Genomic DNA, 16640 nt, shown 5'->3' with positions numbered 1-16640 from the left:
ATTTAATTTAAATTAAATAAAAGACTAATTAATTTTTTTTTATCTTACAATAACATGCATGTAAAAAGTATACAGTCCTTTGAATACCAAAATGGTTGTTTAAGAAGAAATTTTGTTTCCAAAAATAAATACTTTCAGCATAAATAAACAAATTAAACTTTGCACATCCCAATTAGGAAAAACAAGAGATAGGAGATCAGTTATTCAAAGTTACCATCAATTGGTGAGAGGTGACCATTATTAAAACTTACATAATTATCTCCATCCATTTGAAAATAAAAAGGAAATTACAAAAAAGAAAAATGAAAAGCACAATGGATATCATGAACCTCTCAAGAGCATATGAAATTAATTAACTAGAGCTTACATCCCTTTGTAACAAACATTGTTCACTTGCAACTCGGAAGCGGAACCCCACACAAGCACGCATTATGGGAGTACGAAGACACATTAAAGCTCTGCAAATTTCCTCCCTTTGGAATCTCACCACATAGTCTATTGTAGCTCACATTCAACGACTCCAAATTCTGCACTCCAACAGGGAGTTTTCCGTAAATTCGATTGTGACTCACGTCTAATGTTGTCATATTCACAGGTAATTCTACTCTTCCAAGGTCGAACTCCAACATATTCCTGGAGAGAAACATTCTAACTGTCCCTTTGTTGGACCCAAAAAGCATGTATGCATCACCTTCAAGCCTATTTTGTGACAAACCAACATAGTACAAGTTGTTCATCTTTCCTAAGGACTCTGGGATTCTCCCTGAGAGCTGGTTATGCGATAGGGCCAGAGTGAACACATTCTTTAGGGAGCCATATGAATCAGGGATTGTACCTGCAATGGCAATAAGAAAAAAAATTAGGGGAGCGGAAAATATATATATTATAATTTGAGGAGAGCAGCTACCACTTAACTATCAAAAAGAACTATTAGATACAATTTCACACCATTAAAAATATTATTAATAGCTAATTAATGACTACAAACTATAAAATTTACTGGCCTTAGACTTTTTTTTACAATTTTTAAGATTCTCTTCTTTTTTAAGCTTTTAAGATGAAAAAAAGTTAGGAAAAAGTTTTTTTTAGTTATTTGTTTTTATTTTATTTAAAAAATGTAGCGGACTTGTTTTTTCGAAAAAAAAGAAAAGAAAAAGAAAGCAATGTAAGAGATGGAAAATGCAAAGATTGATTACTATTAATATATAGAATTAATATGCTTCAATATTATTCTTACAATTTTTAATAAGATAAATCTAACATTTTACTATTAAATGAATTTTCTAAAAAAAACCTAGCTACATAATTATGTATATAACAATTACTTCTATTTTAATATATACACTACAAACAATTATCTTAGCTTTAAAAAAATGTTAACATATTATATCGAATATTATTTTATTTATTAAATTTTTAATATTAAAATACAAAGAATATAAAGTAATTAATATATAAATACATAATAATTAATTTTATAATTAATTTTTGGTGTCCGCATAATACTTTCCTACAATATATATGTATATATATTCACAAATCGATAGTAGCAAATAGTGTGTAGTAACATTTTTATTATTTTTCGTTTTTAAAAGGGGAAAAAAAAACCTGTAAGCTTGTTGTTGTCAAAATCCATCCTCGTGAGAAGATGCAACTGAGAGAGAGAAGGAGGGAGTGTCCCAGAGAGTTTGTTGAAGGAGAGGTCCAAGTCTACCAGGTTCTTGAGTTTGCCCAAGGAGCTTGGTATTGGACCAGAGATGGCGGTGTCGGATATGGTAAGGAACATGAGATTTTTGAGCTTTGAGATGGATTCAGGGATCGGGCCAGTCAGGTTCGGGAATGCGAACAGAAAGAGGCGTTCCAAGCGTGGAAGGTTGCCGAAGGAAGGCGGAATCTGAAAGGCATGGCGATCGGCAAGGTTGCCGATCAGGGTGATGTACTGCACTCGGTTCGTTTTGTAACCGCAACTCACGCCACTCCATGACATGTCGCAGCAATCTGTGTGTGGGCTCCATGACGACAGAAAGGATGGGTTGTTTGCTTCTTTCTTGATTTGGAGAAGGACTCTTTTGTCCTCTTGGTTGCATGTTGATGATGATGATGATGATAATGATGCTTGGCAGATTAACGTAATGAAGAAGAGACACAACACTACGCTTGTCATTGCTTCTCAACTTGTTTGTATTTAGTTAATTGGGGAGACAAAATAACCTTCCTTTATATAGCCGTCGATATCATGATGTAAGTAGGTATAGTTGCATGCTAGCAGCTTTGCATAATTCTCTCATCCCGTGACTATATTTTCAACGACGGCGGTAACTTGTCCAAAACAGTTGTCTGCGCTCATTGGGTCTATATACCGATGAGGAGACAGGAGAGTAATGTTTTTCTCACGAATTTAGAATTTGGAATTTGAATCGCACTCTTCTAAATATTTTCTATAAACAATTTTTAAAATGAAGAATATTATATTATTAACAAAAGTTATTATTTCTTTATTGAGATTTGATAAATTTTAAATAATAAAAATTAAATTTTTAATTTTTAAATTTTAAATTCAAATAATATAGTAAAAATAATATTGATTAAAATATTAACTAATATTAATAAAGAGTGTTTGTTCTTATTGACTTTTTCTTTTAATATTAGTCTTTGTTAACAAAATTAAAATTTCAATTTAAAATTGGAGTTTATAATCTAATTATTAATAATCTAACATATATAAAATATCAACTAATACAATTATTATTATTATTATTATTATTATTATTATGGGCTTAGTTAGCATTCAAGAAGGAGAAATACTATCTGCGACCACAGAAGAATTGAATATTTATTTATTCAATTTCAATGTGCCAAATATTCAAAGGTTTCAAGTTTCTTTTCGGCCTACCAATTATGAGTCACCAACTACATGCGCATAGCTCATTGTATCTAACATCAAAAGTAACGCCTTTGTATTATTATTAAAATATAATAAGTAGAAGTTATCCACATCTTTTGTGAGGAAAATTTTGCTTCCGATTTACTTGACAACCGTAGTATGATAATTAATTTTCTCTAATGTGCATTATTGTAGGATTGTATGATTATGCAGTTTGAACCATATTATTTAGAGTTCCTGCTTTTTGTCTAATGAATTTTATTTTTCATCTAATTTACATGAGATTCAAGGATAGTTAACAGATGGATTTAACTAAATTTCATTTTTTTAATATTTATCGGAGGATAAAATATATTTTTATTTCTAATGTTTTTTAAAGTTTTAAAATTGTACTGTCATTAATATTTAATTTGATTTAATTTTATATTTGTCTTAAAAATGTTTGAAGATCAATACTTTTTATTAATATTATTAGATGATAATTAAATATTATTGAATTATTATCAAATTGTTTATATGATAGATTTTGTTTAGTGTGTAGAAATAAAACAAAAATTGAACCACACCCAAGAAGCATGAATAAAAGTCCAATGTTGATTCAGCAAAGCAATCATGCAATAACTCTTGATTCAAAGGTTGAGTTGCGGAACCATGAAAAAGAAAGAAAATAAATTGGCGCATAATCAAACCAAAGTCCAAATATTGGTTCACCATGAACAAAAGCTTTCACAAATATTTTCTATCAAAAAAGAAATCATCATAAAAGAAAGTGAGCCTATATCCATGACAAGCCTAATAGGTGGTCCATAACCAAAATTCACTCTCCTAAATTTGATTTTCATTTCATTTGAATTCATTTCATTCGAACACTATCATCCACCGAATTAAAATTCTCTCTTCTCTCTCTTCTCTCTCTTCTCATTCTTTCAAACCACATCACTCTAAAACAAGAAAGAAAGACTAAAAAATTCTGGAGTTAGAACACTGTAAAGAACAAAAAATTAGTTTTCATTCTCATGTAAGAAGAGAAAGAAAAAGAGTTACAACACAAGCTCACAAAAACAAGGTTTTTTCATTTATGCTTTATCAAGGAATGTTGAAAAAATTCTCTGTGTCACAAGCACCGTTCTGCAATAATGAAGAAAGTGAAGTCGATGATGCTTTGCTGCTTATCAACTGTCAAGAAATAAACTTGGGACCAAAGTAAGAATACACGGTCCGGATTCAAGAAACATAAAGAGAAAGGTTAAAAGAGAAAGGTATGATTGCATGTCATTGCTTCTGCCCTCTCTAATCTCTGTGAACGCCCCTGTTGATTCTAATTGTTGGAGAAGAAGACAAACAAAGTGTTGAAGATGTTTCAAGCTTTGGAAGGTTCACTCCTCTATAATAGGGGTAAACGGCTAAGGATTGAGCAAGGAGTGAGAGCATAAGTTTCAGTTCCCATAGCTCATTGAGCTATCCATTATTCTCCTTCATGAATTTCATTTTGTATTTATTTTTCTCAATTTAGTCTGTTTGAGTTTCAATGATAAAAGGAAAAATAGTGAGATTTGTCTGTAAAAGCCATTGAGTGAAAAAAGGCAGAGAGTTAGACTTGGAGAAAACGGCTAAGTTGTCTCAGAAATTCTTTGTAAGTTTTTCTGTTTTGTGGTCATGATCCTGAAGAGATTTCCTTACAAGTTGGGTTAGCACTTTACAGTTGAAAGCTAGGGTGAGTCCTATTCAAGTTTAGGTTGGGTTAGAATCTAGTCTTGTCCTAGATAGGATTAGGTAGATCCTAGAAAGAATTGGTGATTGTAATCTATTGAAAAGATAGTGAAATTCTATCATTGTTGTGATGGAGATTGGATGTAGGCTACATTGCACTGAGTAGCTAAACCAGGATACATCGGTATGTCATTCTCTACTCTCTTCTCTGTTTCTAATTCTATACTAAAGAAGAAAAAATATAGTATCTCTTGATTTCTCTAGTAAACTTCACTTCATTATAACTCTCGTTGCAAGTAACACTGTTCTGGCTCCTACCGCATCAGGGGATAAAACCAAATTCTCTCTTATCTTTTACTCTCAGATTCTCTACAGAACGTAAGGTTGAAAGCTGAAGAAAAATGAGGACAAAATTCAACCTCCCTTTTCTTAGCTACTGATAACTATCACATCTTATTTTATATTATTAGAATTTTAGATTTAAGATTTATGATTTAGAGTTTAAATCTTAGTGTTTAAAATTGACCAAAAATAATAAAAGATAAGAATTATTGGGGTTTAGGGGTTTTAATACAATAGATAAGGATTATTTAGTAAAGGACACACCTCAAATGACACAGCGAAAACACATAAAGATAGATAAATGAGATTTTCTTACTAGACCTCTAAGAAACTTGTTTTTAGCAACCTAGGTCACTGGAAGAATTTTTTCTACTAGACCTTCAGAGAACCTGTCCTTGACAACCTAGATCAGAGGGATGAAAATTGAAAGAAACCACCACGCAAATCATCTTAGTGTTGGATCCATCAATCTTTTTCGTGCAACAAGTGAAGTAAATCACTCACCTCACTTATTCACATTAAAAAACGTGCATAAAGCATTAAAGAAATTTTATTTATCAAAAGTTGTGTAAATGGTCTCACCAAAGGTGTTTAAATAGACCCTTAACAAACTAACAAAAAGATAAGATAAGATTTTAAAATTTAAATCAGATTTGATTTTAATGGATTAGATCAGATTTGATTTAAATTTAAAATTCCTAAAAATACTATTAAGCAAATCAGAACTAAACAAATCTTCTAACAAACTCTAACCACAAAATAAATTAAAACAAAGGCCTAAAATTTCAAAATTTAATGATAAATTATGCCTCCCATTGAATTTGAAAAATATTATTGGGCTTCTTGCTGTCCTGACTTATCCCAATGGGCCTTGTCCATTTCTCCTTGTTTAGAATTTGATGTAACTCGTTATGCATAAGTGCTACCAAAGCTCTCCTTAAACTTCTTTGCACGTGCTTTAGTGATGGAGCCCTCTAAAAATGTGAAATTTTCATTATGCTCTTTTGCCTTAAAATGCCCTAATTGTCTTTTCGAACATTTATCAATAAATTTTGTTGGTCAAATAATATTACTCTTAATTATTATTTTATTTTTTAATTTTATCCTTAACCAAACTAGTAGAAACACATGCAAATAGTTAGATAATATTTTTTTAAAGTTGCATTTTTGCTAGTGTTTTGTATTTGGAATTTTCAAGAGCAGTGTTATTGCTGATAATATCACTATTGAAGGTTGCAATTTGAATTTTTTATTCACAGCAACGAGGCAATCGAAGATCGTGCCTCTGCTTAGAGATTGTTCGTTTCGCATTCCTTGTGGGCAGTTTTGGATGCTTCTTAGACCAGGTGGGAGTGGAAAATCTACCCTCTTGAAGGTACTTACTTTTATTTTTATGATGTAACACCTTAAGCCAATGTTGCAGATTTTGGCTGGTCTATTGAATCCAACTTCAAGAACAATGCATGTGAATGAACCTAAGAGTTTTGTTTTTCAAAATCCTAACCATCAGGTTTTTTCTCTTTCTCAGATGTTATACTCTCTCTCTCTATTTTATTTTATTTTTTTATGTGCTAGTTAGTTCTTAAGCTCTTCTCAATAGTAGTGTTCTCTCTATTGGCAATAGTGTCTTCTTATGAATTTGAATAACTGAACTACATTTGAATGTTATTTTGATGTTCAGATTTCAGTTATAGATGGTACAAATAAAAACTGTGTCATTCACAAATTAAAGGAAAAAATGTAATTTTTTGTTGTTATCAACTTGTGTACACATAGAAGATTACCTGAAATCTCAATACTAGAATGTATATATATATGATGCACATAAGAAATATGTCAAGCAAGAAGCATTACACATGTTACAGGTGGTGATGCCAACCGTAGACGCCGATGTTGCATTTGGTCTTGGTAAGTTCAGCTTGACTAATGATGAAGTAAGGTCTAGGGTATTATTGAGAGCCTTGCATGCTGTAGGCCTCTCTGACTACGAGAAGGTATTTGAGTTGAAATAGTTGAACTTTAACCTTAAAGCAAATATCCGAGTTAATTTTGAGTGGTGGTCAGAAGCAGAGGGTTGCGATTGCCGGTGCTTTAGCAGAAGCTTGTAAAGTTCTGTTATTGGATGAGCTCACAATATTCTTAGATGACAATGACTAAGTGATCCATGAAATGTTATATATTACCAATTGGGCAGAGCTTGTGTTACCATACGTTTGTTTTTGTGCCTCTAATTGAATCTTCTATTCATAGTAATAACTGCGCCAACAAGAGATAAGATAGATTTGATGCAAGAGCAATATATTCTACTAGATAGTGTAGGTTTATTTTGGCTGTTATATACTTTATATGTGTCAATTAAAATTTGGTACATCCATAGATCAATGTATCCAAGAATTAATTTAGGTTGATTGATCCAAGAATGTACCGAATTTTCACAGTGAGTAGCTTCTAATTATTCAAGTCTGCTTTCATAACGTAGAATCATGCATGGATTTGAATTTATTCATAATGACAATTGTGCAAGTATATATGAATACTTTTGGTGTAAGACCTACACTTTCTGATAGATATAGATTGTTTGCGCTTTTGTTTTAAGGTCGGACTTATCAAGGCTGTTAGAAACTCTTTGGATACCTCTGCAGAAGTGACAGCATTATGGGTGATCCATCGTTTGGAAGAACTAGAATATGCATGTGATGCCATATACATGGAGGATGGGAAAGTTGTCAAATATGGAGATGCAGCTAGCATTAGGAGTTTCATTGAAGCCAAGCCATCTGAATATCTTTCAAATGCATATTAGGTAACAGGTACTACTGTTTTTCCTTGTCTAAATTCAACTTCATGTATGTGGTTTTGTTGGAATTTGTGTAAGAACCTCCCCTCCTTTCTTTTTTGCTCCTCAGTAATTTCGATTTATGCGAATTTAAATATATCTATTAATTTGTTATTGATGTTATGCGTACAACTTAAATGCTTTCCTAAGGCACTTACTTCAGGCCTTCTTTAGGAATTGCTAAAATTTAATGCTTCAAAGTATTTTTCTTTGTTTTTCCCGATTAGATTGTGCAACTATTTCTGTTACTTGATTACTTGATTCTGATAGGAATCAGCTAGTTGTTAGTGGTGTTTATGCATTGTGTGTTTGAATCTGTATTAGTAGTTAGTGTATAAATAAGACAACTAAAAGGAGCGTATATTGAAGAGAGATATTGTGAAGTATTGTTCATGGAAAATTGATAAATATTGCATATTAAAGAATATACAATGTGGTTTTCAATATATGCTCTCTTATTTTTTTGGTAAAATATAAGATGCACCAATACAACAATATTTAAAATTATGTAGCACAATAGTAAAAACAATAAAGGTTGCAATGGATGATCAAACTAATCATAAAGTTTGATATTTTGTAATGAAATATGTATTAGAAAGTAGATATGTGATAGATATGTAAAGTATCATACTTTGATTTTTGGTACTTTGTGATCAAATTTTTTTATTTTGGTCACAAGTTTATGTATGTTGAATTAGTTGATCTAAAATTATATACATAATTTTTTTGGTCATTGTCTGAATTACTCTTTCAAACTATGATATAAAATTGGATAAAGTATATTTTTTGTCCTTGAAGTTTAGCATAAATTTTCAAAATACCCGTAAGTTTTATTTTGTTTCAATTTCGTCCAAAAAATTTTCGATTTGCATAAAATATATTTTCGACATCTCTAATAAAAATGCATAAAAATTATGCTTGATTTGCTTGTGTTGAAGGCTGTTCTTATGAAATTGTTATTGACTTGTTCCTAAATTTTTTTAAAAACTAGTCGTGTGAGGTATATTTGATACAAATCGAAAACTTATGGAATAAAATTAAAATAAAATAAAATTTAGAGATATTTTTGAATTTTTTGTAAAATTTTAGGGACAAAAAATATACTTTATCCTTTAAAATTATATATGAATTTTGCAAGGTTTTATCAAGAAGATTAAAAAAGGAGAACAATAGGTTATTGAACAAACCTATAGCCTACGCTTAAAAAGAGTAACCATATTGCACAACAGTCATCAACAACCACACTTCAAAAGCGTAGTCATATCTTCCACTATTGGCACGCTTGAAAAGCATAGCAGTATCTTCCACTTTTGGCTACGCTTGAAAAGGGTAGTCATATCTTCCAATATTGACACGCTTTAAAAGTGTATCTATATCTTCACTATTGGCACGCATTTAAAGCGTGGCTATAGGATATACATACGATCACGTTTTTAAGCGTGGCAATCTATAAAAGCATGGCAAAAAATAAAGCGTGGCGATAGATCACCAAAAACGTGGCGATAGAATAATCGGCATGCTTGCAAGTATGACCCTATCAAAAGCGTGCCGATAACTAAAAAAGCGTGGCCAAAAGCTATCGTGCTTTTTCCAACTTTTGGCCATGCTTACCATAGCCAAATCGATGTTTACTTGTAGTGAAAAACTTTACAAGAGTGATACTAGAAAAAAAATGTATGTATTATATATATTGTCTCACCACAGATTCAAATATTTTGTCAATTAAGTCTAATTAAGTTAGTTCACATACAATAAAAACCACTCGCATGTGTGCGTGTGAATTACACTTCTTCTTTCTTCATGTAAAAAATAGCATCAAAATTTTATAACCATAACACAAAAATCTTTTAACTTTGACACTAAGATCTTAATTTTTTTCTTCTTCTTACTCTTCTTGTTTCCTCTTTCTTTGTGTTGAATTTATGTGTTTTTTATTTATAAAATTACTTATTTTTCTTTCAAAAATTTGTGTGTTTATTATCAAAAAGGATAAATTAATAAAATAAAAACTTACATAATTCATTCATTTTATTCTTTATTTTTTACTTGATTTTTTCTTTTTTTTCTTTTTTGTTTTTATTATTCTTAGAGGATGAAACAAGAAGAATTAGGAGAGTGAAATAAGAAGAACTATAAAAACAAGAAAAAGGAGGAGGAGAATCAGTTGTTTGGGAGAAACATAAAATAAAAAAATAGCACCAAAATGTCTTAATTGCAAAAAAAATGTTTAAACTTTGATTCCGAATTTTCTTAATCGTGATATAAGAATTTCTTGACCGAAAATTTCAAGGTTTCTGGACTTAATGCAATAGTTTCTTAACAAGATCTTAATTGGCTTCTTCTTCTTCTTGCTGCTCTTCTTTCTTTTTATCTTATGCATTTTCTTTAGAGAGAGAGAGAGAGGTATCTAAAAGATGATGATAATTGTGCAAAAGAAGAGAAAAGAGGTAGAAGAAGAAGGAAGAAGAAGATGCAATGCATGTATCTAAAATTTAGTTATTTATGTTTTCATTTCGGCTAAAATAAAAGTGATATGTGAATTTAAGATGTATTGTTTCAACTTGATTGAATTTGGTTAAATAAAATGTTTGGATGCGTAATTTTTATATTATATTATAAGAGTAACTTTAATACACACTGCATATCAAGATTCTCTTCAAGACTCTAACTGCTAGCTGTAACCGAATACTAGAGTTGACTAGCTAACCAACACTTTCTTGTTCAATGTTAGTAACTAACTCTTGGGACTCTATCCTAACATCCCCATTCAAAGTTAGAGATTTCAAACCATTCTGATTTCTCTTCTAAGCTTTTCAAAGGTTACTCTAGAGAGGGATTTTGTGCGAAATCAGCTATTTGAGAGATAATCATATACCTATTCTGTAAAAAGAGAGTTTTCAGTTAGTGAAATTTCTACGTGTCTTGAAAGGGCATGTTTCACTGTAAGTTTTTATTTGGTGTTCCCTGTTGTTCAAGAGCACATATGCTCCATCTTCATCTTCCACAAATTCATTAATTCAATTTATTTTAGTCTCTCTTCCCATCCTATCTGATTTGGTCCCCTTTCCTATGGGTTTCTAAATTTTCTCTTCTCTTTTCTAACATCTTTCTTCCCCAATCACTCTCTTCATTCATCATCACTTACGGTTTGTAAATATATATTTTTTAATTTCAACTCTCTATTCCCTCACCACGACACTGCCCAATCCTGTGCTCTTTCTTTCCTCATTACAATCAATGATATCTTCTTTTTCTTTGCTGAAAAAGCATGCCAAGCTGTATTTGATGTCCCCCATTTCAAAATTCAAATTTAAATTCATTTTTATATATTCATTTCAAGGTAAATCATAACCTCAAACTAATTCATTCGTTCAAAACTCTAATCCTAATCAAATCAATGGAATTTTCGGTGAGCATCGGATTGTTCAAGGTGCATCCCTTGGTGATGGTGAACATCTCCGACCACTACACTCGCAAAAGTCTAAGCTCAACCTTTCCAATCCAAATTCGAGCGCTTCTTCCAATTCCCCTGCTTCACGTATAGTGGCGTCATAGTTTGTCCAGAAGGGTTACATCGTCGTTTTCTTCAACTTCCGTAATCTTCATCAATCCTCATGGTTAGTTTGCTTATGGTTCTGATTTTTCTCACGGTTGATGGTTTTGATTTTGTGCCATTATCTTTCCCTTTCCTCTTTTGTAAGATGTTGTAGTTCATTTTTTGTATTTTGGGGTTACGGTGATTGACGAGGCGACGATGATTGTGGATTTCTTCTGCATTTAAATCCAATTATATCGAGTCAAAATCTTCCTTCTTTCCTTTTTAACAAAATCAGATTCTTCAATTATCTATATCTTCCTCTTTGGTGCGTTGCTTTTCAGGGTTTAAGAACTGTTCAGCATTGTGCATAGCACCCTCAGCTCCACTTTGTTAATTCTTTTGTTGTTCCTGATATCACACATAATCAAAACGCATGTCTTCTGCGAACACATCTTCCCTGCAAAATATAGATAAAGTGGTCTTTCATGTACTACCTTTCTTTCTTCTTTTTTTTTTGGGTTTAGTGTTTGCCGTTGAAAATTTTTGACAAAGTTAACATTTTCAATCAAATTGGTATCTATTGTTTACACCCCAATATTTTTTTTTAATTTTTTTAGTTATCTTTGTGGTTGATGTTAGTCTTAAATTAGAACTTCTGCTGTGTTCTTCTTTCCAATACCATTTTTGAAAAAAATAATGAGATGCTCAGAACAATAATTCGATTTCGTGCTTAGATTTTAGGCAATTCTAAAAATGAATGATGCTAGGAAGCTTGGATCCAGTGCTCATTATTGTGCTGATTCTGGGAAAAGTAAAGACTATTAAAAAATTTCAGTTCTTTGTTTATGTATATCTAGGCAGTGCATCATTTGAACAAGAAATATGCATTATCCATGTGAATCCAAAGTAGAAAATCCTCTCAAATTAGTTACTTTTTTTTAATGGATAATTTGGGCTTGTTTGGGTGAGTTTTTAAGAAAAGATCTTTTTTCGAGTTATCTTTTTTTAAGAGATCTTATAGAGAAGTAAAAGTAATTTTATGTTTGGATATCTCATGTAAAAAGGTCTTTTTATCTATCAATTATGTTTGGGTATAACAATATAAAAGTACTTTTTGTTTATTTATTAGATGAAAAACATCTTTTTTTTAAGGAAAAAAGATCTTTTAAAAAAAGATGTAAATTACAGCTTCTCAAAAAAGATCTTATTTTGATTTTACTAGTGTTTTTACTTTTACTACTGGAAATTTGCCAAACATGTTAAAAAATAAAAAAAGATATTTTTTCATCGAAAAAAGATCTTTTTTTAATAAAATAATGGCGCCCAAACATGCACAAAATTTTCTTAACTGATTTGTTGTTTTGAAATCATTGCAATTTACTTAATGCACCTATTATTTTCACTAAGTACTAACATCCTTCACTGTTGTTTATTGTTTAATTTCATCTACCTCAGTTAATGGTCTAATCCTTAATGATTTAGTGAACATGTTGTTCAAAGGATGACTTCCTCATATGTTCTTTTTATTTTTTGATTATCTGGTAAAACTATGCATACTTTTGTAGCTGATATATTACTATGAATACCTTTTCTTTTGTTCTTTTGAATTTTTTTTGTATGAGCATTGTATTTGTGTTTGCTATGGTGCTTCTATTAATTAATGCCTATAATCCTGTTTTCTTAAACGAAGTTATAGGTGTTAATTTATTTGTTACACATTTGTATGTTGTTGTATATCATTAAATTATTATTACTTGATTTTTTTTCATCCCAAGGTTCTAAGATCTTTAAAAAAGAATGCACATAATTAAGGAAAGAGAATGCATGAAAAGATTTGGAAGGAAGCTCATGAGAAGTTGAAGGTGGTTTATTTACTTTTTTTTGATTTCATTATTAATAAAATCTTGAAAGGAGATAACAGTTATATTGGTTACTTTAGGTGGAAAAGGGTGATGTCGTGCGCTACAATTATCATGATGAAAGAAGCAAATGAAGATTCTCATGGACAAGGTATTGGATTCTTGAACTTTGTGTATGAACTATTTGTTTATTTTTAAATACTCTATATTAAATAGTGAGCTTGAAATCATTGTAATATTGAACTTGGTCTAGACAAAAATTATCTATTTGATTCCGAAGTCTAGGTTCATCCAATATCTTGAACAATTTGTAGGATAAAAATTTTCTGAAGTCTGTCATTTTTTGTGCATTATCATTGCTAATATTCTTCTTCATGGAGTGTGACTTTTTTTACTACACTTTAGGTTGCACTTGGTGATATGGCTGAGCTTGCTACAACAAAGTATGATGTTGACAAGTTACATGAAGGATAGCTTAGGTTTGTTTCTTGAATTTCTAAATTGTCAATATTTAAGTATCTGAAGTGTCCGAGTCAAATTTTCTAATCAAAATGTTTACAATTTCATGCTGCAGCACAAAAGGATTAGGAGGAACCTCACCAATTTTTTCAGAAGCTCAGGCACTTGAGGACAAGTCGTCATTTCCCTTAGGAAGCCCAAGTACAATTTAGGCTTTAAGGTGAATGGGTTAAAAATTTCAATCTATACTTGCGATTTGAAGATGATTGGCTTATTACATGTGCCTCTTTTTTCACTTTAAATTTTGGAATTGGAATGCATTATGTGGTATTTGTTGATTTGCTTAACTGAAAACATATTTTATTCATTCCTAGCAAAGAAGAGTTTTGTAGCTGGTTGGAGGCTCAGTATATCCTTCTTTGACCTTGCTTATAATGCTCTCAATGCAACTCACTTGGCTTCCTCAAAGAGAATCTCTAGGTGGCTACCTTCTCTTTCTATGCACTTAACTATTTAAGTGTTTCATATCTTCTCTCATTTTAGTTTTGACTAAACTATCTTCTCATTCATGTAGTCTTGACTAAACTATCTTCTCTCATTTTACATTTTATATACATGATAGAGTGAATTAACTGGTGTATGCTATAACGATGTTAATGCAACTTTGGCAAAAAATATATATATATTTCTAAAATTAAAACAAATTTTTTAATAGGTTTCTCATTTTAGTGGATCTTGAAGATTAAAAGTGTTTTATCCAAATACAGTTTTAGTATTAATCTTAGGTTTTTAGCTATTTTTTCTTTTAATTTAGCTTTTTTCAAATTTTTAAAAGGTGCAGATGATTCTGCTATAAGTTGAGGTTGTCTCTGCTTGATTTTGATGGTTGATTTATATAACTCTATTGCATCGGGTATCATTTGTTCTATATTAATACATCCCATTTTATGGATGACTGCAGTAGATTTTTTATGTTTGTCTTTGTTTTTATTAAACTTGCTTAGCTAATTTCATATTCAGACCAATTTTACTTTATAAAAGTATCTTTCTCTTTCCAAAAGATTAATTATTCGTTGTTAATAGTAGAGTTTTCTGTTATTCTTGAATCTGCTTTCTTTTTTTATCTGTTCTGAATTTGCTTTGCTATATCATATGATATTTTCTATCTATTCTCAATCTAGCTGATGTGTTTGTTACATGTCTTTGGTTGCTACAAACATTAGTTGAATACATACGATTCAGGCATTCATCTATTTATTTTTTGAATTTGATATGTTCTGTTTTGTTTTGTTTTCTTTTGCCTTTTCTAGATTTATTACAATTTGAATGCCACTTTATATCATTGTTGATTTTAAATTTTTTCTTTTCCTCCTTTCGGTAAGTTACTGCAGATTCTTTTAAGCCATCACCCCTATTTTTATTTTTTTTCTATTTTCAAATTTTCTTATTATTATTATTTGATTCATTGGCAAAAATAGTTGAGATTAGTTAGAATGGTAAACTAACAGAGAGATTTGATATATGAATGTAGCCGAGTTTGAGGAAAAATTATTTTTAGCAAGTGATGCTAAGGTATGATGATTGAAAATATCTTCAATGGTTGAGTGGTATATGCATTGACTATATGGTAAGTTCTCAAATATTCATTGCATAAATTGATTTCAACGGTCTCCATATCTATTTTTTTTCCATCTCCGTAGTCCCTGGAATATGATATAATAAAATTGAATATTGTGATTGTTTTAACTCAATATTGTTATTTTCTCTTGTATTGTGATTCATAATAATTCAATGATTGAACTCTTTTGATGTATTAAAATGAGGGTAGAGGTGATAGAGTTTTGTAATTTATTTTCAATTGTGAAATAGATTCTGACATTAGTTGTTATTATTTGTTAATGAGTTTGATTTGTTGTTACTCTGAAGAAGGATGAGTGAAGTAGCTGGTGTGGGGAAGAAGCCTTGGAGAGTTTAGATGGAAATAATTTCATTAATACTGGCAATCGGAACTTGAAAATTAATGCATAAATTTTGTAACAATATCTAATTGTGATAAGGTTTATGATTAAATAATTCATAAGATTTTGCACCAAGTGCTCTAATATTCTTATTATTTGACTCTCTTCTCGATTGAGCACACGAATATTTAAAAATCAATGGGTTAAGTACTTTTTTCGTTTTTAAGGTCTGAGGCCAAAATCAAAATCATCACTGATCTTTTTTCGTTATTAAAATCATCTTCAACTTTACAAAATGTTATAAAATTGTTCTTTTGTTCAAAAATAATATTTTTTAGACAATTTCACCCTTAAATAAAAATAATAAAAGAATCTCCACAGCCTCACCATTAACTTTACATCATCATCGCTTCGCACCTCCTCCCTCTTCCTTTCCTCACCACCATCACCACTGCCACCATAGCCATTCATTATTTACGACACTTTTTTTTCCAGCAACAACAACCCCAAAATAAATTAACAGCAACATTTACAAAATAAATCAACAAAAAATTTAGATTAAACGATAATTCAATAATCATCAACCACAATTTCAGTTTTCAGATCCAAAAATAGCTAAACAGCAGAAATTAAAAAAATAAAAAAAATAAATGATGTTTATTGATGAGCGGATAATTTATACGCTTTTTGGCATTGTTTTTATATAGTTTTTAGTAAGTTTGAGCTACTTTTAGGGATGTTTTCATTAGTTTTTATGTTAAATTCACATTTCTGAACTTTACTATGAGTTTGTGTGTTTTTCTGTGATTTCAGGTAAATTCTGACTGAAATTGAGGGATTTGAGCAAAACTCTGAAGAAGGCTGACAAAAGGACTGCTGATGCTGTTGGATTCTGACCTCCCTGCACTCGAAATGGATTTTCTGGAGCTACAGAACTCCAATTGGCGCGCTCTCAACGGCGTTGGAAAGTAGACATCCAGGGCTTTCCAGCAATATATAATAGTCCATACTTTATTCGAAGAATGACGACGTAACTTGGCGTTAAACGCCAAGT

At 30.8% G+C, this 16640-nt stretch overlaps 1 protein-coding gene, 1 long non-coding RNA gene and 1 pseudogene across 5 annotated transcripts; 2 read left to right on the top strand and 1 right to left on the bottom strand.

The window, feature by feature from the left end:
* Positions 1-200: 200 nt before the first annotated feature.
* On the bottom strand, positions 201-2375 carry LOC107474534 (polygalacturonase inhibitor 2). Its single transcript, XM_016094160.3, has 2 exons — positions 1609-2375; positions 201-835 (listed from the first exon to the last, which is right to left on the bottom strand). The coding sequence occupies exons 1-2, from the start codon at positions 2162-2164 to the stop codon at positions 390-392; spliced, it is 1002 nt and encodes a 333-aa protein (XP_015949646.1). The 5' UTR covers positions 2165-2375; the 3' UTR covers positions 201-389.
* A 3133-nt stretch (positions 2376-5508) lies between these two features.
* On the top strand, positions 5509-7739 carry LOC107474539 (ABC transporter I family member 10-like; annotated as a pseudogene).
* A 2898-nt stretch (positions 7740-10637) lies between these two features.
* Positions 10638-16611, top strand: LOC107474535 (uncharacterized). 4 transcript variants are annotated; one of them, XR_008005745.1, is made up of 7 exons: positions 10638-11389; positions 13086-13172; positions 13250-13320; positions 13575-13648; positions 13744-13848; positions 14003-14108; positions 16400-16611. It is a non-coding gene; the product is annotated as an uncharacterized LOC107474535 (long non-coding RNA). The 4 variants fall into 4 exon arrangements; XR_008005744.1 differs by lacking the exon at positions 16400-16611 and adding an exon at positions 15160-16335; XR_002370695.2 differs by lacking the exon at positions 16400-16611 and adding an exon at positions 15558-16333.
* Positions 16612-16640: the final 29 nt, after the last annotated feature.

The sequence above is a fragment of the Arachis duranensis genome, chromosome 2 (assembly GCF_000817695.3).
Source record: "Arachis duranensis cultivar V14167 chromosome 2, aradu.V14167.gnm2.J7QH, whole genome shotgun sequence".
In the NCBI taxonomy this organism is placed as follows: Eukaryota; Viridiplantae; Streptophyta; class Magnoliopsida; order Fabales; family Fabaceae; genus Arachis; species Arachis duranensis.
The sequence above is the reverse complement of the archived record's forward strand: the minus strand, read 5'-3'. Positions and strand labels throughout refer to the sequence as shown.